Source organism: Bombyx mandarina, chromosome 11 (genome assembly GCF_030267445.1).
Source record: "Bombyx mandarina strain Sakado chromosome 11, ASM3026744v2".
Taxonomy (NCBI): Eukaryota; Metazoa; Arthropoda; class Insecta; order Lepidoptera; family Bombycidae; genus Bombyx; species Bombyx mandarina.
Window position 1 is genome coordinate 9803494 of NC_143218.1, and position 27759 is coordinate 9831252.

Genomic DNA, 27759 nt, shown 5'->3' on the forward strand with positions numbered 1-27759 from the left:
AAAATATCGTACCTTTTCCAACTCTATGTCGTGTTCGGTTTGTGTTTGGCTACCTTCGAGCTGCAAAAATGCATACATAACAATAAAGATATACGATTTGCATGAAAAGCTTGAAGCAAAGCAATAGTCAATACTTCAACATGATATTATGTAGAGTTCGAGGGGAATGTTCTCGAAAACAAATTGTTTAATTGTCATAGTTAAATATCATAGTCGGAAAACTTTGAATCGTCGGAATGTTTGTCACATGTTTTTTGCGTCTTTCATTTATTTTATTTTATTACTATGATGGGTGGACGGGCTCACGGCCCTCATGGTCCGTAAATGCCGCAACCCACCTTGAGTCATGAGTTCTAAGGTGTGAGTTTTAATAATAAAACAGCCCATCATGGCGTTAAGTGGTTATCTGAGCTCATATACATCAAAAACCTTTGAAACCGAAACGCCTTATTGTTTCGCGGCGAAAGAGGCCAGTGCGAGCTTAAAAGACCATACCACCAGAACATAAATAATTACAAAAATTGTAAATAACGCAATATTACAAAAAAGTAATAGTATGTTTAGTTTATCTGTGTTTCCATTGTAAGTTCAATTATTAAATCCTAGTCTGTTTTCGAGACCGATTCCTCGTAAGCCCTCGAATACCGAATGAAGCTTGGATTAAATCGAAAACTGGAAGATCGCCAAATTAGCGGATTCGAAATGATGACATAGGTAAAAATTAAGAATCAAAAATAGATCCGACTTTATGCTTTTGATGGTGAGCAATGTTAAAAATTTTTGTTTCTATAATTTGCCATTATTTTTTTGATTAGTAGTCTAAGCAAAACTTTTATGTGATGAGTTTATAAAGCGTGTTATGAGGTAGAGATGTCGGTACCATCTTAAAATCAAACCGCGCGTATAGCGTGTTATGTTTTGGAGGCCGCATACCAAACACAATTTCAATAAACTTTACAATTTAAGCACAACAGATTATTATTTTTTATTTAATGATTTCACCCACACTGTAGATGGCGATGAGGTCAGTGACCTAATTCAAACAGAATGTTGGTATTACATTTAATTTGTTTACATGTAAACTAAGAAAATTTTATTGTTGTTATCGTTTTATTTATTTATTGCTTTTAGCCCATAGACATACATCTACAAAACGTAAATGCGTCACCCACCTTGAGACATAAGTTCTAAGGTCTCAGTATAGTTACAACGGCTACCCCGCCGCCCTTCGAACCAAAACGCATTATATCGTGTTTTCATTTAAGATAATACCGTCATTAATTTGTATGTGAATGTATTCGGTGGGTACTTGCCTGGTCGTCGCTCATCTGCGAGAGTTCATGGGCCAGCGAGTTGGTTGCGACCAGCGGACCGCTCACCCCGTCCAGCAGGCTGCGGCCTTCTTCAACTCCACGGGTCAGGATCTGGGCTTGTAGCTCCTCCTGAGCTTCTGATAGTGCTGCGTTCGAAAAATTCAATTACGTCATTGAAAATATATTAGGAATTGTTTTCAAAACTTTGCGACTATCTACTTTATAAACGCTATTATAACGGGTTTTTACCACGGCTTTTTTTAAATACATTTAATCATTTTTATTCGGATATTTTTTTCCTACCTATGCTGATAGCCTTGACGTGTAGGTGAGCTCACGGGGCTCAAACCGGGTGTGTTGCTAACACTGGCCCTAGCAGGAGCAGTGCTTCGCAGAATCTACCACCGGATCGAAAACGCGACCAACTGAGAAGATCCGGCGAGAAACTCAGTGGGCTGTGTCTATGGGTTAATGCACTGGTGAAGCCCTTCGTCGCAAGCGACGGGTTCGACGAGGACGGTGATCGAATATTCGGATATTTCCGCGCTGTTGCAAGCACCGTGATAACGGGTAGAGATCATCGTTGTAAGAACCCGTTAAGCAATAGAGTTTTTAATGAGTATTTATATTAGTTGAGACTTGCTTTTTACATTAATAGTCAAGATGGATAAAAGTGACGCATCTAATGTAGGGAATTATCGGATCTCATGCTATACACTACAATGTTAATACGCGAATAGAAGTTTCAAATCCATTGCGACGGCCCCTACGTACAAAGCGTCATGTCAAAAATGGTGGTTTACAGGAAAACGTTTTAAAGTTTTAAACTCATGTGTAATTAAATCATAAAAGTAACTTCTATCTTTTATTATTGATTTCAAGTATTCAATTTAGGCCGGTTCTAATGGTATACTAATTATTTATAATATCCTCTATTTTCCCGGAAAAGGACGACTGTGTCTACCACAACTATGAAATAATAATAATATAATAATAATTTTTAAGAACGTATAAAAGTTCATGTAAAGATGACTGTCTCTACATCAGTAAAGTCTTTATTTTTAAAAGTGGATGTCTTATGCGTTTATTTATCTTTATATATATAGGGTAATATGCGTATTGACAAATAGAAAATGATTATGAAATAATAAAAAACGTGATTTTGGACACGACTCTTTATACGTACCGTCGATTGGGGCTTGATAAATCAGTTTTAGAGGTTGAGTAAAAATTTTAAGTGTGTATTGGCTTACAAGTAATAACACAACTTTCACCAATTAAAAATACGCTGTAATAAGGTTCGGGGACGAATTTTTAATAATTTAAGTATTATTTCGAATGATTGTTGTCGATTATAATTTAGTTTTTGTAATCGATTATAGTTTTATACGATTAATGGCATTTTAACATTGTGAGTATACTCGTATATGCTTGCGGATTACTCTAATCGAAAATTTGTTAAAAGAAAGACATTTCTTTTAACAAATTGTCGATTAGAGTACTGTCCGTATACTGAATGAGTATTCTCTTTTCACAGGTTTTGTCTTAGTCAATCTTTATGCTAATAAGAAGTAAATGTTTTTATTTATTTATTGCTTAAGTGGTTGGACGAGCTCGCAGCTTGGTGTTAAGTGGTCACTGGAGCTCATTAATATCTACAACGTAAATGCGCCACCCACCTTGACATATAAGTTCTAAGGTCTCAGTATAGTTACAACGGCTGCCCCGCCCTTCAAACCGAAACGCATTACTGCTTCACGGCAGAAATAGGCAGAGTGGTGCTACCCACCCGCGCGGGCTTACAAGAGGTCCTACCACCAGTAAGTATAGTTAGAACGGCTGCCCCACCCTTCAAACCGCGTTGTTAGGGAGAGTGTGATCGTCTTACATTTGTTCTGTGTCCGTAGCAGCACGAGCTCCTTAGTGAGTTCGTCGAGGCGCGGGTCCGGCGGCGGCGGCGGCGCGTCTCTCAGGGCGAGCAGGTCGCGCCGCGCGGCCGCCAACAGCACGCCCGCCGCCGCCGCCGCCTCCCGCTCCCGGCGCTCGGCCTCGCGCGCCGCGCTCAGCTGGGCCGCCAGATCGCCGACCTGCTCCTGCGCCTCGCGATGTGCTCGCGACAAGTTCTCCGCGTTCGCTTGCAGCGTCTCTGCCACGCCGCGCAGACGGCCGACCTGCATCGACAGTAGAACACTTAAGGCCGAGTCACACCGGAATGGCAGCGGCCGGCAGCGATGCCAGCGGCCCCCGGTCGCCGCTGGCGGCCTAGCACGGCCTCCAGACTGCACGCGCCTAGTCTCCTTTTGACTAGTTTAGTTTCTTCATTCGGCAATGATACTCGTGTGTGAACATGATGGAATTGATTATTATATATGACCGCGGTGCCCTGAGGGGCCTTGTGTCACCGCTGGCAGCCGCGGGCAGAACCACCGACAAGACGCACGTGGCGCGCGGCTGTTCGCTTCACCACGGGCAGGCGGCGGCTGTGTCGCGACCTTTTCAAGCTTTTCAAGCGATACTGATCTTTTAAGTATGTAGATAAAGTTTAAAATTATTTCAAATTGAAAGTGCTCGCCACGACGCTGCTGGCCGCTGTCATTCCGGTGTGACTCGGTCCTTACCGAGGTTTAACTATCTATGCTGATAGCCTTGAGAGGCTATTTCAGCTTCACCCTAACGTGTGTAGGTGAGCTCACGGAGCTCAAACCGGAAGTGTTGCTAACACTGGCCCTAGCAAGAGCAGTACTTCGCTAAATCTACCAAAGGATCGGAAACACGACCCACTGAATAGATCCGGCGAGAAACTCAGTGGGCTGTCTATGGGTTAATTTACTCGTGGAGCCCTTCGTCGCAAGCGACAGGTTCGACGAGGACGGTGACCGATGCTTGTGGTACCTAAAAGCACAGTTAATGGATCGGGAGAATGTTTAACGTCTTAAGGTGTTCGTTCACATTGTAGTGCGAAGTTTCGGGTCCTCGTATATTATAGATCTTAAAAGCCAAATAAAACAGATCGCTGTCCCGCTACTCTGCCCCGATACCAGTGACTGACCCCAATTACTTACTTCAAACTGAGCATAGACCATATTACTGACCTCTTGTTTAAGATGCGACGCTTCGGTCTCGGCGGCGGTCAGTCTGTCGGTGAGAGCAGCTATTTGTGAATCCCTGTCGCGTTCAATTCTTGTTATTGCTTCTCTGCTACGTCGTTTTTCTTCTGCTATACTCTCTTCGCATCGGCTTTCAATCTATAAAATAATTATATCAAATATGAATAGCACTCTGTTTGTACCTAAAGGCTATTTTTAAACAAAACAATATAATCTCTTTTAGCTAGATCGTTTATTGTCAGGTTCATTTGTAGGCATCTCAAACATTATTTAATATTGACAAATGTTCCAGTGAAGTAGTAATCCTCCGTAGGTCGTGTTCCTCAGTGCTGAGGATCGTGACCTTTACGGAATACATACGTAAAGGTTTTCTTGGGAAAATTGCTAGTGGTGGGTTTCCGCGTCCTTCCACAGCAGAATTTCAGAGGCGATTTAGTTTATCTGGGCTACTGAAGCCTTAGTTTGGGTTAGTTGACCGCCGCCCGTTGCTCGGCGTTAGATTTTTACGGCCGGGTAGTAGAAGTAGTAATAGTCCAAGTAAAACCCAGGGAAAAACTTCGATAACTTCACAAATAATAAGCTTATTATGTTATATTTATTGGTCATGTATATGATATTTAAACTTTATTATACTTTTCATAGCTATTTTGGTTTCGACGTACCTCTCTTATCTGTTCGTCCAACATGTGCACTCTTGCTTGCAAGACTGCGTTCTCAGCTTTGGCTCTTGCGTATCGCTCGTCTGCAGTGCTCTGAGTGTCAGCTAATGACGTCACTTGTTGCTGTAGAAGTTGTACCTATAAGAACAAACAAAAACGTACTTACAAAATCGAATTTTAAATGATTTTTCACTGAACTAAGATATCGAGGGATGAAAGGCTATTTTCGGTTTAAGCGACATTAAATCTTCCTTTTTTATTGCTTAGATGGGTGGACGAGCTCACAGCCCACCTGGGATTAAGTGGTTACTGGAGCCCATAAACATCCACAAAGTAAATGCGCCACCCTCCTTGAGATATAACTTCTAGTCTCAAGTATAGTTACAACGGCTGTCCCACCCTTCAAACCGAAACGCATTACTGCTTCACGGCAGAAATAGGCAGGGTGGTGGTACCTACCCGCGTGAGTCCTCACAGGAGGTCCTACCACCAGTAATGAATTTATCTTTGTAATTAAAGGTGCGTTTTATTTGGTATTAGCATCAACAGTCCGATGTTTTTAATTGAGCTTTAATTAAGTATAGCCCAGTTTTTTTTGTTATGATACTTTTTCCAAATTTCAAAATTTAAATGGCTCTCTTATAAAGTTTAAAAAATGTCCCTTATACCAAATAGCCATATTACATAGAGATCATCGGCTAGTAATGTTTCATTTTTTATGCTAAATATAGCTAGATCTATTTCAATTACCTCTGATCGTCGTAATTCACAATTAATACCTTGAGTTTTAAAAACAAAAAGCAGTTTTTTATCTACATTACTTAATCTGCTTGAAGAAACAGTTCAGTTAATGCATTCTAAATATTTACATCAAGCTATATTTATGTGTTCGTGATTGCGTCGGTTTAAAGATTACTTGAAATAACTCTTAGAAGTATTTTATCAAGACTGGTAAGTTGCATTACGTACTAATAGTTTAATAATGTCTCCAGTTTAGTACACGCCAACTTCAATTCCAGCCACGTTTACAGATGTATTTGGTTTTATAGAAAATTCAAGGCATTTTTAATGCGGTCAAATGAGATCGCCTATCTGGAAATGCGGAAAAAGCCACTTATCCAATTTGGCTACGATGACGATCACAGTTCTCAATTGAATTAATAGTGGAAAACCAGTAAAAGATGACATGTTTTATTATTTATTTTTCTAATTCGATCAATAATGGTACTGATAAATAATCGTCATCAATCTGATACAAATTTTTTAATTGTTTTTATTATATCAATTTATTTTATTATAATAAATAGGTTATTAAAAAACTATTAGTTACTATTTTCTCCTGTGTTCATCAATTGATTTTATTTTTGTCGTTATCAACGCAAATTTTACGGTCATCAAGATTTTGATTAAGACTTAGGTTATTTTCGAATTTTCAATAACAAAAAGAAAATGCATAAAATTAGTATACATTTTCAGGATGTAAATCTTGTCATCTTAAATTTCTGTCATTGGGCGAACCATAGTTACATTATAGGTAGATAGATAGATAGATAGTGTACAATCGTCGAAGAACGTGGTTCGTGTCGGAAATTCATTTACATAGGCAAGTTGGGTAATATTGTTGCTTCACATCCTATTATCGTAGTCATGTGGGGCTTTGATAAGTTTGTTTGAGTATTCTAAGGGTAATTTATTTTTATCACTTTACTATATTTATTAAAATCTAATGAAAAATGCAATTTTGAAAAAAGCAAGTTCCTGCTGGTGACATTGTCTACGAATTATTATTGTTATTGTTAAACTTGGATATTATTACAATGTATTATTATTTTCCTTGATTCTTTCGTGCATTCTGTTCCAAATTACGTAATATATTGTTTAATTTAAATTATTCGGCTGACATAGCTAACCGAATATCTTTGCAAGCATAGTTGCGTATCTAAATTATTTTCTAGTTCAATAATTGCTAAATAAAATTACTACATTTACCTCAAATCTTTATCTTATTAATTTATAGTAATCATTATTCAGAGCTTCATAACAGGTATTAAAACTTAAGCGTGGCTGGAAAATCATAAAACTTTCATTTGTAAAATTATTACAATAATAAATCCCGTGAATATAAATGTCGAATTTACAGAAACACTACTTAAGTTATTGTTCTACTTATATTTTATCTTAGGTTGTTTGCTATTATTTTTATTGTCTTCGAGACTTAACTTGAAGCTTTCGATTCAGTTGATGTTTATTAGTCACCAGCACACATAGATATATCGATAGCGCCAAGAGCACAGCCTAGGGCCTAGTCTCTTCTACTATCTCATGCCCGCTAAAATTCTCGCCGGATCTTCTCAGTGGGTCGCGATTCCGATTCGTTGGTAGATTTAGCGGAGCAATGCTCTTGCTAGGGCTAGTGTTAGCAAATTCTCTCAGTTTGAGTCCGTGAGCTCACCTACCCATTCGGGCGTAGCTAGAATAGCACCCTTGGCTACCAGCGAATAGGTAAGTAAACTAAAAAACCTCACCTCCTAGTATTTTTTTTAAATTTTTTTTTTATTGCTTAGATGTGTAGACGAGCTCACAGCCCACCTGGTGTTAAGTGGTTACTGGAGCCCATAGACATCTACAGCGTAAATGCGCCACACACCTTGTAAGTAAGGACTTTTTTCAAATCTCAAAAATGGAAAATGTCATACAAGTGACTAAACTATCGTATATGCCTAGTACCTAGTCAGTGTCTAAGTAATATATGGTCAGTATAGACATGTGTGTGTTATTCTATTCATACGACGTGTTTATAATATGACTAATGATATTGAAGTGGTGTCTCATTGTACAGGAAGAGACTGATTTAAGTTGTTTCCTACAATAAAGTACGATTTACCTGAAGTGTGGACGTAGAAGTTTTCAAAAATAGTTTTCGACTAAAAGATAAATGATTATTTAAAAACGTGCGTAATTTTGGAGAATGAATAAGTTGAGCGTGCGCCAAGACGTGTGATTCATTCAGCGAATGTGATTATAATGTGTTTCTGCCCTGTGAAAGTATGTTTACTTGTCGTAACGATTAGTATCGATGGAAGATCAAATTAAATTGGTTATGTTCACACTTTCTTACAGGTGAATACCACGTTGTCCGCAAGAATTAAGTAAATATGGGTATAATCAAATAAATATATTACAAAATTTACAAATCATTTTTACAATACATAAATATGTATGTAAAATAAAACTTTTTGCCATTGTAAGTAGACGAGCATACGGTCCATCTAATGGTGAGTGGTCGCCCATGGACGTCAACAAGCCAGGAGCACAGCAAACTCACTACCTACCGCTGAATATTTTTCACAAACTATGTTTGAAGAAAGACCAGAATAAATAATTGCATCATTTCAATGTTCATCGTATTAATAGACTTATACTTTAAATATGAAGTTACATACGTAACTAAAGTTATATTTTTATTTCAACACAATAATATTGATTGAAATCATCTGAAATCATTTGTTAGAATGAACTTTTCTAGATGTTTCGATGAAGTTAGCGAAGATTACCAAACGTTAACCTTCGAGTTGAAATCAACGTCAACGTAAAACAATGTAAGTAATCCATCTCCGGATTCTGAGCTGATAAGGAGATTGATAAAATCGAATACATTCGGTTTAGATGTTAAAACGAAGATATTTATCACAACGAATCAATACTCATGAATACATTTATATATTAATACGTGAAGCAAAAACTTTGTATTCCTTTTTACGAAAATTGCGCGGACGGAGGAGTAGGAAATTTTCCACACTTATAGAGAATATAGAGAAGAAGTGCACAATGCTAATATTTTTTTTAAATAATGCATAAAAGATACATTAAATCAATAAAGAAAACATTACACACACTACCATGTATTTGACACACACACATATACTCTTTGTTTGTTGCACTGAAGTATTGTGAAACTTTTGTTATTGCTTAAAGTCTGTAGTCAAATTGAAAATAGGTTAGTATTGTTTATCTTTAATATTACGAGTACTTGTCTATAGTGTAGTCTTGGCGAAATCTGTAACAATAGGACCATAATAATGTTGAAACTTATAATTTCAATTAATTATAGTCGAATTTCGACGACTGCAGGACCACTAGTACATTCTAAATGACTTTAAAGAAAATGTTAAACGTTTATGAGTATCTATGGTAGTTTTCCAATTACAGAGCATAATGCGACTCAGTGGCGCACAATGCCGAATTATGCTGAAACTTAATTGGAACGTGAATTAGTTTTCAAATGCATCAGCAGAGTGCGCTAAGTTAGCACAGTTTTAATTAACATTGATTATTTCTAAGAAACTACGACGAAACGAAAGCCTTACAATTTTTTTCAACATTAAATAATATTACTAACGATAATTTAAACAAAATTTCGATCAATGCCAATCAATTCTTAAAGAAAAAACACTTGTCAATTCTGTCACTGAGTCGGTATCGATTGCGAGTATCACGCGAGAGCAGTACTTTTGAGAGTGCTCGACTGTGCGAAGCGTTGTTGTAGTTGGAACATTCAACGTTGAGCATTATGCCGCATAATGCGCTCTTGTGCTGTAATTGGAAAACTACCTATGACATCTCGTGAGCCGCTTCCATTTAAAAGCTTTAAAACTAAACTTTCGATCGTTTGTAAGAGCAATTCCGTGAAGCTGCGTTCGATTTTACTTTTGTTTGGATTCGTTTCAAAGCCATAAAATGATCGTCTGCTGGATTACGATCCGATGGGAAAATAAACGCTTTTAACGGTAAATTTGCATTCTTCAATAATTTCAATTTAAGAGTTATTATAATGGTAATTAAAACTATTTTTACGGTTTAATCTCGCGTTTATTAACCCTTTGAGTGCGAAAGATTTGAGTGAGTCGATAGATCTATTCTCTATTAATGCGTATAGAGTGAAGAGTATCGGAATACCGACTATTGCGCAGTTTCATTATATTAGGTACTAGCTGCACCCGTCCGCTTCGCTGGCCATTTAAAATTAACATTATTATTTCTCACAGTTGCCCCCGCAACTGGTATAGGGAGTCCTACACTCATATAAATATTAACCTATCCATTAAGTACGTGTATTTTCTACATGGATACCAAGTTTCAAGTCAATCGGATGCATGGTTCAGTAGTTATAACGGAACATTCGTAAAAACGACTGTAGATTTATATATTAGTATAGATATAAATTAGGTATCGACCTGTACACACGTGTCTTACCGCGCGCACGTATTATGTTTATTATAAGTTAATAACATTTATAAATAATCGTTTATTAAATGGTAGGCAGCGGTTTGGCTCTGCCCTTGGCATTGCTGACGTCCATGGGCGATGGTAACCACTACCATCAGGTGGACCGAATGCTCGTCTACCTAAACGGGCAATAAAATTAAAAACATATTTTGCTGTGAACTTAGCATTGATTTTGAATATTTTATTAAGTAAAAGTTTTTTATAAGTTGCATTTTTTTAAAAATCCTCCAAGAACAGCTGCAAAATATGTGAAAATAAGCTAAGCACTAAAAGGTTTAATTACGAAGCTTTTACAGTTTTCGTGGTCACGGCCGTCCGTAATAAACTTGAAATGAAACGATAAAGAAAAATTATTATGTTGACGTTTTGCGAAAACGAAAGAAAATACTACACATACCATAGTATAGTTGCGAGATTGTAAAGTTTTTTTTTGTTTACTGCTACGCAGCGACAAATGGTGCAGTGATTGAAATTAAAATACACATTTTGTATAACGTTGAATTTGACCTACTGGCATTTTTTTTCCTACCTAATCTGATAGCCTTGACAGGCTTTATCAGCGTCGCCTTAACTAGTAGGTGAGCTCACGGGGCTCAAACCTGATGACATTGCTAACACGAACCCTAGCAAGAGCCGTGCTTCGCAGAATCTACCACCGGATCGGAAACGCAACCCACTGAGAAGATCCGGCGAGAAACTCCGTGGGCTGTGTCTGAGGGTTAATTTACTCGTCGAGCCCTTCGTCGCAAGCGACGGGTTCGACGAGAGCGATGACCGGTGCTTGAGGTACCTAAAAGCACCGTTAGTGGATCGGGAGGACTGGCATTTATTTACACTATGGCAGATAATAGTAGTTACAGTGAAAATCAATTCAAATTTTCACTGCACCAACGCAACGGTTTATTTGTTTTAAAGTTGCATGTCATCGTCTCATTATATGTGTATTGTACATACAAGTACATATTTAAAATACCAGTAAGTGCACATGATGTATAATTAAGTGTTGTGATGTAAGTGAAAGTTATCTCCGTTCTCATAGTGTTCAATTGTGTAAGATATTTGTTTGTTACCGACGTTACGCATTATTAAATTTCATGGTTATAATTTTTTTACCATCAATCCTTTTTTTTTTTTGCATATGTAGGCGGACAATCTCACGGTTCACCTGATGTTAAGTGGTTACCGGATACCAAAGACATCTACAATGTAAATGCCGCCAACTACTTTGAGATATGTGTTCAAAGGTCTCAGTACAGTACAACGGCTGCCCCGTCCTTCAAAGCGAAACGCATTACTGCTTCTCGGCAGAAATAGACAGGGCGGTGGTACCTACCCGTGCGGACAATTATTGGAATTATAGGTCGGTAATTATACTTTTTGTCTTTTACATTAATTTAATTTAAATTATATTTAACATTAATTTCGTTATTCATTTTATCAAATTATTGAAGAGCATTCGTTGGTCAAAAGCGATAACCTTGTTTTTAAGTTGATGAAGGAATTAATATAATTTATCTGCGTGTTGACTATGAGATCACATTGCAGTACCTACATTACATTAATAACGCAAAAATTTTAGTGTCAAGAAGATAAATATGTATTCACCAAGCCAAAGGTCATTATTATTTGAACACAGATTCTTGAATAACAAATGAGGATCACTCAAGTAAACAGTTACTTCATTTGTTAATCAGCATGTTTGCTAACTAAATCGCCCGTGATACTGTCAAATTGTTTGATTCAAACTTCATAATAAGTTCGATGTATGTTAGAACATTTCACCAAACAACAAAATTGTTGATATTATTCCTAACCAAAATATAAAAAAATGAGTCAAACATGCAATGTTTGTTAAACTTTTCAAACTATATTTTTATTTTTTATTTATTGCCTCGATGGGCGATCGAGGTCACGGCCCATCTGGTGTTAAGTGGTTACCGGAGCCCATAGCCATCTACGATGTAAATATCGCCACCCACCATGAGACACGAGTTCTAAGGTCTCACTTTTAACAGAACAACCGCTACTCCGCCCTTCAAACCGAAATACATTACTGTTTCACGGGAGAAATAGGCAGGGTGGTGGTGCCTGCCCGAGCGGACTCACAAGATGTCCTATCACCATTAATTAGGCAAATTATAATTTTACGGGTTTGATTTTTATTACACGATGTTATTCCTTCACCGTGGAAGTCAATCGTGAACATTTGCTAAGTACGTATAGTGGAAAATTTGGTACCTGCCTGCGGGATTCGAACACCGATGCATCGCTACATACGAATGCATCGTGAAACTAATATTATATTCGAATAAAATTACTAAAAAGTGAACGTGTTTCGATCAGTTTCATCGTTTTGGATCTTGTAAGACTTTACACAATGGTTGTGTGATGTTTAATCAATGAGTACTTAGTTCTATAATGCAGCGTATGCTCGTGACTTCCTTGAGCGAATGTTTTCTTGGCTCTCGGCTAGCCTCGCAACTTTCCAGCATTCGTCGATAGTGTGTTTAACCTGAGAGGGTAATGTTTACTAGACGGCGCTCGGTTTCATTCAATTACATTTTCGAGTAGATGGTTATCGCTTATATACTTGTTGTCAACTTTTGTGTTATGCAATGTGGACCTGACTTGTAGCATTTGCGCAGCAATGTTTGTTCGAGAGCCAGAGAGATTGGAACCGAAATATTAAATATTATTATTTGTCTGATATAATTTAGGTTGCAATCCAGATCAGATTTAGGTACTATTTGTACGATTTAGTTAATATGTAATGTACTGTAATGAATGTGATTTGTTTTATGTAGCAATATAACAAAAAAATTGCTAATGGAAATTTGTTCAATATCTAGTTTTATCGCATTCAGTGATGCATATAATGATATGTGTTCTTGCTGTATATCATGTATATCATTACTATCTTGGGATAATATTTGTGAAATCTTTTGTTGGCTTATTCATGAAATTGTTCGTATATTTGTTTGGCAATATACAATGAATATATGGATATAAAATGTCAAGGAAAATTGAAGGGCCGGCATAAGAAAATAGCAAAGTCCGTACTTATTATGAATAGGAAATTCAATTCTTCAGTTTGAGTGGTCTGCATGTGAGAGCATGCTAATTCATACTATTAAATCTGTTAAGCAGACAATTCGAATGAATTTCGATTTTACTGCAACAGGTTTACAATAAATATTTAGGTTATCGTAAGAATAGAAAACAGGTTTGTGGGTTACCGTCGAAACATTAGCATTATATTTTGAACGTGTTTGATTCACCAAAAAAAGCACGTGCTGAAATATATTAGTTCAAAAATTATTGGAGTTAACATTACAACATACTCATTCAGCGATTTTGACAAATTTTGATATGGAAACCTAGGTACAGACAACAAAAATCAAAGTGGAAGATTATTCAAGTACAGACAAAATCTAACTAATATATGAAGAAGACGATCACTTGCTGTAGACGGTTAGAAAAGATTCCCATCAGAGGGTAGTCAAAGTCTTTAATATGCTAACTCTAAATGTAAACTTATAAATACTCCTATTAGTTGCATAAAGTAGGCAATTCTTCGCAATACTTATTTGTGAAACTGGCTAGAACTTTTGAACAAGATGTCTTAGCCTGTTTAGTTTTGAATTGATTTTGTAGTAAAAACCTGCGTATTAAGCATATTAAGCTGCAAGAGCTGAAATACAAAAATATATTTTTTATGCCATTCCCTCAAATTCGTTTAAGCTGTGAAACTTTGTGAAGTGTAGTGCTTGTTACATAAAAACTCCTATATCCATGCCGGAATCTTACGTAAAACTAAGTTAACGATACTGCGGACTTCTCATTGTACAATCTACGTTGTATGGGAACATCCAAATCGTTCCTAACATCACACGGGTCATTCAAACTGCGTCTGCGTTAATTAAACCGTAATAGTTTCTACTCACACAATTGTAATATAAGTAATTACTTTACGTCTGCTGTGCGTACAGCCATTAAGGAGGTGACGGGCTGGAGTTTGTCACCAGTTTTAGTTACAAAGCTGCATTCAGTGAAATGCACTCACAGATTCTTCAGATTCTTCTATTTCAGCGGTCGGGGAACCGGGATAAATTACCCCAAATGTTATAAAATGAAATTTTGGGGGGTAAAAATGACACTTTTGTGAGTAAAAAGTATATTTTGAAGTGAAACTTCTTTAGAATCTATTTTTTTATTTTCTTTTATTAATAATTTAAATTTTTTGTTATTGTTTTCTTTTCAAAATTATCATGGGGGCTATAATATGAAAGATGCTAAAAAGAAGCGATTTAGTTTTTCGCCATGAGGTAATATCAACTTACACAAAAATATTTTAGGGTAATAATTAAAAAAGTTCCCCGACCGCTGTTCTATTCTAATCTTTAATTTACGTTCCCTATTATGTTGATTAGTGTATTAAATAAATTAATACTACACAGTTTACGTATGAATTCCTATTTCTACGGTACCCATTCATCGTCACACGTATGGATGACTCATTTTCGTTTTATCACCCTGAAGTCGAAATTGCCTTTACTGGCAATATATTTCAGAGGTATTTAACACGACGACAAACGAGTCAATGATGACGAATCAAAATATCTAAGAATAGCAGATAAAAACATCTCTAAAATAAAAGATAGCGTCAAAGATAAGAGACAAGGTAGCAGTAGGTCGTATACTGATTGTTTTATACGTTGTAAAGTTGTTAGACGCGCGAGCAAAATATGTTTGATCGATGAAAACGGTGCATGTACGAAGTATCGCGTGACAGCATTGAACTAATCAAAGGCCGCGATGGTACGTCCTGGTCGAGAAATGGTAACAGCAGTAACGTTTCTATAAAATAGAATTGAATAATGCCTTCAGTTTCTACCCGCATCGAATAGATACTTATCGGAAGCTATTGAAAATGCAAGCACTTTATGCTGTCCATTTTTGAATTGAAATTTCATCTTTGTAACTTCGTACTTGATGTAATAATTTATTGGGACTAGATGATGACCGAGCTTTGCTCGGTTTTTTTTTTGATAACGCCATCTTGTTGTGTTTTTAAAGCGGTTAGTTGCCCTCAATTAAGAAAAATAGTACTATTATTCGCCAATAGATGTCGGGAAGAGTTGATTATTGAAAACATGAATAAAACAACATTTTCAGAAAATAAATCGTAGCTAGATCGATTTATCGATCCCGATCCGAGATATCGCCCCCGAAATCCCCTGTGTACTAAATTTTATGAAAATCGTTGGAGCCGTTTCCGAGATTCAAATTATATACATATATATTAATATACAAGAATTGCTCGTTTAAAGGTATAAGATTGATTAAAAAAAAACAATAAATACTTATGAAACGAGAATACGCATAGTTCTATACAGAAGACGGTAGTTTGATTATTTTGTTACTTTAAATAAATAAAATTGTATGCACTACAATTTTTTAATTTCAGCTATTGTTCTCATAAATATATACTATACCTATTTAACTGAATCATTTAATAAGCAATGACAAGGAAAAGTATTCATTTTACGAATGTTTAGTATTAAACTGACGTACGGTTAATAAGGAATAACAAACTATGACGCCTAAAATGATTTCATTGAGCTAGTGTAACTAACTACTCTGAAATAATAATTAATGTAAAAATAAAAATAAATTATAAATGCGTTACATCTGCTTCTGAGTTATATGCATTCTGTTTTTTTTTGGATATTCGAATCTTCTGAAAATATGAAACCTATTATTATTTATGTAGTTTATTAAGCACTAAAGTGGTTGTAAGTTATTTTCTAAGTGTATTATAAAACTAAATGCGGTTTTAATCAATGTTTTTTTAAGTTTTGGGATAAAGAACTGAATGGTTCTCACTTGGTCGGATAAATTGTCACACCACTGATGCGCGGCCGTTTTCTTCCCGCCGTTCAAGCCGTTGGATAGATGCGGAGTCAACGGACTGCCCGTGAACAGGTCCTCGGTGAGGCTAGCGTCCGAAGTTATTCGGTTCCTCACCTCTGGAGGCGGACCCTGAGGCCCGACAAAGTCGAACTGGCCATCCCACATATCATATTCTAGCTCTAAGCTATCTTCCACCACCTCGATCGGGTCACCCATTGTCCCTCTTGACCGATTGAACAAACCGGACTTGAACATTTAAAATTTCGCTTTTCACTATACAGTAATTATCTTTGGATTTGTTCCAATATTGCACTATTCATAAATACTACTTATTGACTTATATGTAAATTGACTTCAGAACACAATTTTATTTTATTTCTTGAGTATTAAACTTAAGATTTCAATGGCACAATAATTAAAGTGATCATTATTGATTCGAAAAAAAGATTTTTCTAATTTGATCATCAAAGAGTCTACACATACAGTTCACGTAATCCACTGAGCAGTATTAATAACTTTGTGTCACAATTTCACTTCGAATTTAATTGTCACACTTAGAGTTATTCCTTAATCAAAACCAGAGGTCAAAAAAGTTTTAGTTGTTGTCATACAGGAGAATCAAAATATTGAGCATCAGTCGACTTCTACGAAGCCGATTCAATGTTTTTGACGTCGGCTCTGACATTGTTCATACACAACGACTGATATCGACCCAAAGTATCACTTGCAACGTTTATATATTTAATGGAAACGATAAAACCACAATCGAAAATAAAACTTTAAATGAACCGGCAAGAATACGTGATGTTAGCACAGTATCGCGTGGAACACTGAAGGCGGGAAGGCGGCAAGGCGGACAGCTAACACGGCCCGCGCACCCCGCCCGTGACGCGACATGATTATCAGCTGGCCGAAGCCACAGCGCCACATGAATAAAGTTTATTCGCTCCCTACACGTATGCATGATTGTCTGATGTATAGTTACAAGGCAATAACCCCTTTCACGGGCTCCCCTAGTCTGTCGGCAGTTCGTAATTTAACGGGCGAGGGACCACGATCACAACAGACTCCCTCGGGTACCATTGTCGCTCTAGATGAAATACATAATTACATACGTCGAAATAAAACAAAAAGTACTTATCTACCAATGTTTAGTATCAAATAGTAACAGTTGAATGTTTTTGTACGGTTTATGCTAGAAATATTATATAGGCCATATTTTTTTTAATTCTCGAAATGGATGTGTTCAGGGTCCATTTGAATTTGTTGCACCAGAACTTAGTAAGGTACAATCTCTACTCGAGCGAGTTCAATACGTCCTCCCAACAGTAAAAAGCTTGACATAAGAAAGTGATAAAGAAAGTGAATTAACTAGGCGAACGTGCAATAGTTGTTCGGATATAAATGTAAATCCGTATAAACCTGTCTTGCAACTTGCATTCATAGGTTTTTAATTAGCTCAATGTCGATCGATGGCTTGAATTTGCCCGTATAAATAAAATACGAAGAGTAAATAAAACACTTCGCTTGTATCGCCTGTTGAAGATATAATTATAGAACATAACAGAAAAAAAAATGTAGCAAAACAAATCGTGTAATCGAAATCTGTAGAAGGTATTGTTTGAATCGTGTGAAATTCGCGGTCGGAAATTTGGATTGAGTGTTGTTATTACGGAGCTTTATTGGCTTACAACACAGACTGTGAAGCGATATCTTAATATACGCACATTTAACGTAGAATAGACATGATTTATTTATGAGTATCGTAAGTTATTATGTGAAAGGCAATTGTTTATTTGAACGTTTCCTTTGATAAGTAAACGGCGGATGTCTATGCCATATGGCTGGATCGGCTTTAGAAATTCCATTCACGTTTATCTCGACTAGCCCATTGTGGGATCGATCAATTGGAAGACGGATAATTGTATTTTTTTTTAATTCAGCTCAAGTAATACAAATGATAGCAAAAATCAAACAACAATTAAACTTAGCGTTCCACATATCGCACCTTTAGAATTAAAGTGGCTCAATCCAAAATTCTTGTTTTTTGATAAACGCCAAAAATGTAATTGAGTAATTGTATTTTTTCAGTTTTATATTTAATACTTTTAGTCTTAAAGCGCATATCGTAAGGAATGCGCTTGTTTTAAAAGAAACGGAAAATGATTTTTATAAACTGATAGAATACATCCTTTTAAGTGATTCAAAGTATAAAACTCAATTTCATAAAATTTTTAGTTAAGCCACTTCAATTCTGAAGGTGTGATATGTACTAACAAAAAAGTTTACATTACTATGCCGTAGCTCTATTACATATACAACGAAACAATAGATGTTGGTGACAAGACTGGACAGAATAATGAAATGTTATACTTTTAACTGTATTTTTCTTGTGTCACTCTACCGACTCGGTAAGGTTAGTTAACAAAGTTAACGTTGCGTTTTTTCTAGCATAGTATGCGTGTCCAAACACATAGGTGTTCTCACATTCTTTTAAATCAGCATATCGGTTTCTTGCGTATGAAAAGGATTTGTGTGACACAAATACGTATTGACAAAAAAAGTTGCACAAAAATTTCAAAAACTGAAAATAATGTATTCATTAAATTTTAGTTTCAGTGTATGTTTCTTATAATGAAATTTTTGTTCGCAATGACTAAATTCAGCTTCAGTCGGATTTAATTTTTTTCCTGAGCTTACTTTTCAAGGTTTTTTTCAATTACATCGATTGTTAAATAAACGCATTGCGTAACATGCATTTTGTAATTTCTTTTTTTTTACTATAAGACTATCTTTTACCTACACGCGGCTACAATCGCGTTAAGGTAGACAACAATCACGGCTTAGAATATAGTTTTTTTTTTTTTTTTTGCTTCAATGAAAAGCCGCCCCTACATCTCAATTTTTGTACCCCTCACAAGGCGTATCAAAAATTTCATGATGATCGGTTGAGCAGTTAAGCGTAACAAACAAACAAACTCACTTTCGAATTATGTATAGTGAATTTTGTACATACATATGTATAAGAGATAATATAATAGCATGAACGCCGAACCAGCTACATGCATTTAATGTAATATGTACTAATGCTTATTAGATTATTTCAAAGACTAAACTTTAGTTGATAAAACAAAATTAAAGTTGTTGAATACTATTATTATATAATTTTATGTTATAGCGGTACGTTTATGTATTACTGTTGAACATGCGATATGAAAATTTGGTTCGGTGTTCCCCGTTATTCATTTACAGATTAGTCAGAGGGAGAACCGTTTGAAGGGGTGTTTCGATGACTGTATTATTAACACAGAGTACTAGTACCGTATAGCTATTTGTATTTTCTTATTTATATATGTCTTCTTCAATTTAACGTTCCAATGTAACGAGTGTCAACTGCTGTCTCGTGTACTGGTAGCGATCTACTTATGTTACCTGACGATCGTGAATAAAGTTCCAAGTTTCTGTGCAACGAATGCATGCAACAATCCGAACGATATCTAACGGGTTTAAGGTTATATTTAAGTAACAAGTGAAGACAGCTTTTTCGATGGATTCAGGAATCATTGTTTGAAACAGAATCAATGTGCTTGTCTTTTCATTTTTAACCTAATAAAAAAGGATGCTTGATGTTCAATAAAACACAATGAATATTTTTATACTTTGTACGAACGAAGTTATTGAAGAAAGACCTTAAAACAATTGATGACCTTTTTTTTTTTTTTTTTCTTCCTACCTAAGCTGAGAGCCTTGAGAGGCTATATCAGCGTAACCCTAACTTTTGTAGGTGAGCTCACGGGGCTCAAACCTGATGACGTTGCTAACACGAACCCTAGCAAGAGTCGTGCTTCGCAGAATCTACCACCGGATCGGAAACGCGACCCACTGAGAAGATCCGGCGAGAAACTCAGTGGGCTGTGTCTGAGAGTTAATTTACTCGTCGAGCCCTTCGTCGCAAGCGACGGGTTCGACGAGAACGGTGACCGGTGCTTGAAGTACCTAGAAGCACCGTTAGTGGATCGGGAGGATCCGAGATGACGTGTTTTGGGCGACGTCGACTGCTTTCCATTCTGTCCGCAGGATCGGGAATGTAGTTACCGGCGGCCACGATGAGAGGGTTCTCGTGTCGTGCCGCTTTATCGAAGTGGCGCATCGACGCCGACTGCATATACTTACTGGTGGACTCTAAGTCCAGGTTGTCATGGAGGTCGACGTTCCTGACGAACCACGGGGCTCCGACGGCTATCCTGCAAAAACGGGATTGAATAATTTGGAATGACTTTAAGTGAGTGCGGGCCGCGTGAGCGAACACTACACTTGCATAGGTCATGACGGGGCGTATGCAAGTTTTGTAGAGTGTCACCTTATTTCTAAGGGTTGATGACCATTACCGGTCCTGTGCCATTGAAGTTGGGTGGGTTCAAACTAGAGTAGATTAGCCACATTGAGCAATTAATGTAGTAATGAGCGTAGGAGGAAGCACCAACAACGTCTTGAGGGTACTAGCTGAAAGACTGGATGGCCCGACCCTGGGTAGGTTCATCAAGTTGCATGTTCTACATGCTGCTTGATGGGGCTGCCAGGGACGGAGTTGATTGATTTATTTAAATACTAACATAGTTCGTAAGTTATTTGTAATACTAACACAATATGAGACTTTTGTCTTGAAATAAAAGTTTTTATTTATTTATTAATAGAGCATTACATCATTATAATTACATAAACTTTGGTCAATACAAACACAATAACATTACAAAACAAATTGTAAAAAAAATATATATTCAAAAGCCTGCCAGTAATTGATTGACTTTTGATTGAAATTTGTTATGTAAAAATGTAAGTAGTTAATGTTTCTTATTTTATGGAGATTTTGTAGAAAACATGGATTCATCACAAAGGTCTGCGACTAAGGTAATCATTTTCAATGAATTCAAGGTTATTTTGATCATATTACATTTGAATATTTTCACTAATTTGTTCAATGAAGCGTATGTGTCTATTGTTAAATTTTTTGATACAAATTGGTACAATTGGTCACAATTTCGTATGACATGTTCAATAATTGTCTATTGTACAATATTATCACTTAGTGTCTATTAACTATGTGACATTCATGCTATGAGGGTTCTGGTAATTATTTAACGTAAATGGAGCAGCTAAACTCCAAAAGCTTTAAAAAAAGTTGGTTATTTTGCAACTGTCTGTAACTTTTCCAAAATATTTCAATTTCACTGTCACTTTTTAATTATTTTATTATTATTTGATAGTTTATTGAAAATCACGTTTCATTGTTAGTATCGCTAAAGGTTTGTGTTAAAATAGGCTTGTTTTATCAAAGCGACAAGCACGCAATTTATCGTAGCCATCTTAGATAAGTGGCGCTATTGTAGAAAACACCGATATGTCAAAAATAAAACTGCAAACTTTTTACATAAGCGAACAAACGCACATAGCTTACTATGTTATAGTCATTCTTATATAGACTTATTAATAAAATAGACATAAATGATTAACGTAAATTTCTGAATGCTGACCGAGAAATCAGAGATCCTCAGTTGGATGATATAATAATTTTCGCGCCCTGAAAACAATCATATCCGTTTGATAAGTCCATTCTATCTGCCATAGAAACGTTACAATTCTACCGTTTCTCAGTTTAGGCTGATGATTGTTCAATGTTACATATGTTTTGCACGTGTTTGCTGTACAAAGTATGGCCCCCGTTTCTAGCGATTTGGCCGCGTTCCATGTGTAATTCGTTTAAAATTTTCTTTACATTTTCCCCCTTCCTTTATATTTAACCCAAGAACCTTAAATATTTTGCGAATAAAAATTGTTTATATAATTCTCGGAAATAACTAAAACATTACTTTTGGGCGTTAGTCATTTTGTAGATGAGCTTGGATCATCGTCGAATACAGCTATAAATCATCATTGTGAATTTGAAAGTCTTTACTGGGACCACTGTATTATGTGATATTGTATGATTTGTAACCTCAAATTCGATCATTGTCATAATAGTCTAATTCGTTAGAAATGTAGAATAAAAACTCCCATGAAACGAGTTGCCATGTGATATGATTTTTCGAAAATCGTGAAATTTTATCAGATTGTTTGAAAAATGAAAAATTTTAAAAGAAAGATCTCAAATTTCTTTTAAAATTATTATGGTATTAGTGGAGTATTTTAATTTCCGTTTTGTTTTACTCGTATTTTCTTAAAGAGTCAAATAGTTTGCATTTATTTTTGCACAAAAAATTAGTTTGTTAATAATTCAGCTACATTTTTACATTTTGTGGTGTACATAGGAAGATGTTTGAAAAAAAAAGTTGGTATAAACTATAATGTATTTTTAGCTTTCGTCTGATCGGGTAAAGTACCCGTTTTTTAACATACCGTTGATGTTCTTTCTGTCCTATTCATTATGTTAGTTCGTTAGTTAGTTTCAAAATGCCTTTCCTTAAAAATCAATAGCTATACTAAACAGTATGTTATTCCTATTTTATTTAACTGTGCACCCCGTTATCGATCCCCAAATAAACATCAACTAACGCAAAACATATGTACTTCATAAATACCAAATTCAGCATGTTTATTCATAAATATTGCGTGTTAAAGGAAATCGATGAGGGACGAATACGATAAGGCAAACTGGAGTAAGTAAGTAGCGACTGAAAAATGAATTAATTTCACATTAATCGATAGTGAACAACGACTTTTCTGTGTTGAACCTGTTTTAGAGTATGCTTCAATTTTTTTATTCTTTTTGTTATTAACTTTATATACTTTAATTAAGATTCTTTTTAGATTATATTTTAGGATCTATGTGTCCTAATCCTAATTGGATCCTAATATCCTAATTGTGGGCATTATGACTCCAACACAGTTTAAATTATTTGCAGTCGTAAGAATACTCTTCTCTACTCTTCAAAATTGTATTTTGGTTCAATATTTTTTTTATTATTCACTGTTATTACTCGTACTGTATATACTATTGTAATGTTAACAGATGTGTGAAGTTGTAGAGTTTGATCCTAAAGCTTAACGATATACGTAAAAGATCATGTTTCGAGACTGCAAAATTATGTTTACAGATTTTTGTCGAATTCATAATACGAGTATAGTTTTATGTAGACATAATAAAAATATACTAGAGGTCCCGCAGTAGTCGAAATTCGACTATAATTAATTGGAATTATAAGTTTGTACACTATTATGATTGTATTTTATACTTCTATAATCACAAATTTCGTCAAGACTACACTATAAAAATATTAACCAAGACAAACCATATTCTATTCTCAATTTGACAACAGACGTCAAGAACAAAAGTTTGACAATAAATAGTATGCATGCGTGTGTGCGTCAAATACATGGTATGTAGTGTGTGTAATGTTTTCTTTATTGGTTTAATGTATCTTTTATGCATTATTTTAAAAAAATATTAGCATTGTGCACTCCTTCTCTATATTCTCTATAAGTGTGGAAAATTTCATACTCCTCCGTCCGCGCAATTTTCGTAAAAAGGGATACAAAGTTTTTGCTTCACGTATTAATATATAGATTATAGTATGCTGTGTGTCATGAAATATGTATGTTTGAATCTACAAGGTTGGCAGCTTGTTTGTCAATGGTCAACAAAGTCCTGAGTTATGATTGCTTTTCAATTAACCGACCATTTTCTCGGGGTGACATTAAAAAGCCGTGACTTAGTATTCTTATTCCGAAATCGATGCAAATTTAATCACGTCAATCATATTTTATACTTTCCCCAGCCTTGCTCTATCTTAAGCGGTTATTGGAGTCCTTAGACACCATAAGGTGATTGACGTTACCTGTCTTGGGATATTAAGTTGTGAAATATGTAGGTACGAATCTTCAAAGTTGGCAGCTTGTTGGTCATGGATCAACAAAGTCATAGATAATGATTGTTTTTCGATTAACCGACCATTTTCTCGGGGTGATATTAAAAAGCCATAACTTAATATTCTTATTCCGAAATAGATGCAACTTTAATTACGTTAATTACTTTTTTATACGTTCCCCAGCCTTGCTTTCAACCAAATTAGCTAGGTTTAGGTACATGACGAAAAAATAATTAATTATTAACTTAATTCTTATTTTTAAATTAATAAACTAACTCATCATTAATTTAGCTGTATGCTCGTCTGCTAACCAAAAAATTAAAGAGTCAAATATATAACTGAACAGGCCGCACTAAATAATTTACAGCCAAATATTTTAATTTATTTATTTTTGATGGGCTTTGATGTTAAGCGGTTATCGGAGTCCATAGATACCATAAGGTGATTGACGTTACCTATCTTGAGATATACGTACAAGCTTCAATTCAGTTTGAACAGCGAGAAATCTGACTTAGGATACAGAAAAACGATTGTTTCGCAGACGGAATAGTCAGGATGCTGGCAGCCACACTGAGACTCAAAAGTTGCCTGTAATTTAATTATATGTACATCAGAATAAACTGGCACAAGTAACGGAAGAATAGCTGTGTGTTGTTTGTTAGATCCCTGATAACAATTGATCGATGGAGATTCGAGATGAAAAAAACATTTACAAATATTTTTTATCAATGGCGCCCATGCGTTTCGGCATCTGTTATTTTCAAGTACCACAATCCTAATTTAGAAATGCTGTCTTACATTTTTTTCAGGGCAGTGTTCGTAGTTAATTGGATAAATGAATTTAGCGATAAAACTGCTATAATATTTGTCAATGACAGGCTTTTTTCAGTGCGTATGCATGTGGGCGGACGAACTCGTAGCCTACCTGGTGTAATGTGATATACTGGAGCCCATAGACATCAGAACGAGAATGTCGATACCCTCTTTGGGACACGAGGTCGAACTCTCGATTGCATTGTATACCAACTGTCCTACCCTACAATCCGAAATGCATGACTGCCTTAGGAAAGAAATGGGATGGCGGTGCCTATACATGCGGGCTCGTAATACGTATAATTGTAATTTCAATTCATTTTTCACCTATTAGTACTTAAATTGGTCGACCAAACAAAGAATATCGATATTAAGGTTAACGATTTAACGCATCATCAAATCAATTAAGTTCTTTGTCAGTTTTCATTTCCTCCTCTGATTCGACAATAGCTAGTTATTTCAGACGTCTAAAAGATTTCACGCGGCTCCTATCAGCCTTGACACAGTTATCCTACCACCCACGTGGCTCTCCTACAGCACGCAACTATGCCATTGTATTAATGTACTTTTAGACCAAGTGCGTATAACCACTTGGTTAATTATACACTGCGAGAGTAACACATATGTCATTACGGTCGTTAACGATTTGCAATGGTATTATGGTTACTGATATATTTATTTGCAAGGATAACTCGACTTCGTTCTCTACTAGTTACTAATACAGGAAGTATTATAGTCAGAAGTAGTGACATCCGTATAATATATTCTTAAATGGCATATTCAATGATTTATATCTTCAGTTCCCAATCGTATACTATGGCAAAGAAGTCGTCGCCTCAAGAGTTGAAGCTGGTCACAATTAACGTCGCATTTAAGTCAACTATTGGCACAACGAACAAGAAGAACAAGTAATGGAATTTATGAATGAATTGCTCTAGTTGAAAATTCACCAGAGCTTATTGAAAAACTCAGACATGTTTTGCTGATAAACGACGAACAGAAAATGCTATGTGGGTCGTATTATTGAAGATTCCAATACCATTCCTAGAGTTTCACTAAAGACTTATTGTCTGGTACAACAGTGACATAGCGTGAATGAAACTGGGAAAATCACTTTATATTCCTTATTACAACGTGTTAAGGCTTGAGTTTCTTCAATTTGTAGGAATTATAGTAATGTCGGTTTACAATTGAGTGTGTCCGCCCACGGTTGCAGCGATGTAGGGCTTCTAATGCCCGTTTTATTTATACGGATTGGTTGCAGTTTATATTTACAAGTACAAGTACAGCCCTATAAAATAATATGGAAATACTGTTTTTAGTTTCTGTTATACTAAAATTATTTTTCATTAATGAAACGAGAAGCAGTACCATAAAACATGATTTACATTGAAAATCTGTCAATAGGGAGTTATGACTTATTCATTAGGCGGTCTTATTAAAAGCGATCTTTTCCAGATAAGCGTTTTCACGTAGGGAAATTCTGAAAAAGTGAAGAAAGTCAGATCTTGAAAACTAAAATCCACTGTTTTAGCTGATTGTATTTCATTCTAGAAGCAATGATTAGATGTACATTAGCTAAGTAAAGCCAAGAAAACGGTAGCATAGATAATATTATTGATGGTCGCATTAACTTTGGGAAATACTTTTTGTAGTTAACGCAAATTTCAATTACCTATATAATTTTGAGAAAATTACCAATTTCCTTCTTTTATTTATCATTTTAAAATAGTTTTCCATAATAAATAAAAACTATTGTGATCCTAAGTTCAATGACTTCAATTTTTAATGCCTTTTTTAAAAATCAGAACAATAATAACAGCGTACATCATTTTATAATTAAAACATTTATCAAACACAAGAAGCACGCATCTGACCGGAAATGGCGCACTGAGGGACGGCTTCCGGCCTTCATCGACGGCACTAGGATCGACTGACAAATGAACCGGTTCGTCTATTGTTTACTCTTTGGCAATATTCAAGGCATAACCATAACGGGGTCATTGAACAATGTTCATGACAGTAAAAGCACGTTATGACATAATCATCATAATTTGATAGCATTTCCTTTGTGAGTACGTGTGTGTGTTTTTGGAAATGACGTATTAGTGGATAACGCTCTGTAGTGTCGTCTATGTATCTATAGGGTACATAATATCGAGGGTTAAAAGGCTATTTGGTTTAAACGACATTTCGCTTAATACGCGACATTTCTCTTTGTAATTAAAGGTGCGTTTTATTTGTTACTAGCTTTTGCCCGCGACTCCGTCCGCGTGGATTAGTTACTTTGGCATAACGCTAAATTATCCCCGCTTCATTTACGTAGAAAGTGAAAATATTTTTGAATTATAGAATGCTAAGGAGCTATTGAAACCCCTATTTTGAAACATTCTTTATTCTGTATTGGCCTTACCGTGATGTTATATAGCCTATAGCCTTCCTCAATAAATGGGTTATTTAACACTGAAAGATTTTTTTAAATCGGACCAGTATTTCCTGAGATTAGCGCGTTCAAACAAACAAACTCTTCAGCTTTATAATATTAGTATAGATTTGCATCAACAGTTCGATGTTTTTAATTGAACTTCAATTAAGTTTACTCCATTCAAATAGCTAAAGATTTTTTTGTATGATATTTTTTCCATAATTTAAGCTAAATGGCTCTTCTGTAAAGTTGCTAAAAATATCGCCTAGACCCATCCTAGACCAAATACCTAGCCTTTCACCCTTCAATATGGTTTGTTTGTGCAAGGAGTCTTCTATTTATCTGTTGATACTAAACGACAAAGTGAAGATGGCTCTTATT

The 27759-nt window shown here is 35.7% G+C and overlaps 1 protein-coding gene across 1 annotated transcript in view; it reads right to left on the bottom strand.

Moving 5' to 3' along the window:
- nuf (rab11 family-interacting protein nuf) overlaps positions 1–27759 on the bottom strand; it is a 101717-nt gene that overhangs the window by 2475 nt on the left and 71483 nt on the right. Inside the window, exons 10-14 of the mRNA XM_089731556.1 lie at positions 5083–5217; positions 4406–4558; positions 3202–3484; positions 1314–1459; positions 13–60 (exon numbers count right to left, since the gene is read on the bottom strand). Coding sequence (XP_089587682.1) covers positions 13–60; positions 1314–1459; positions 3202–3484; positions 4406–4558; positions 5083–5217 — 765 coding nt within the window. The remainder of the gene's footprint in view (positions 1–12; positions 61–1313; positions 1460–3201; positions 3485–4405; positions 4559–5082; positions 5218–27759) is intronic.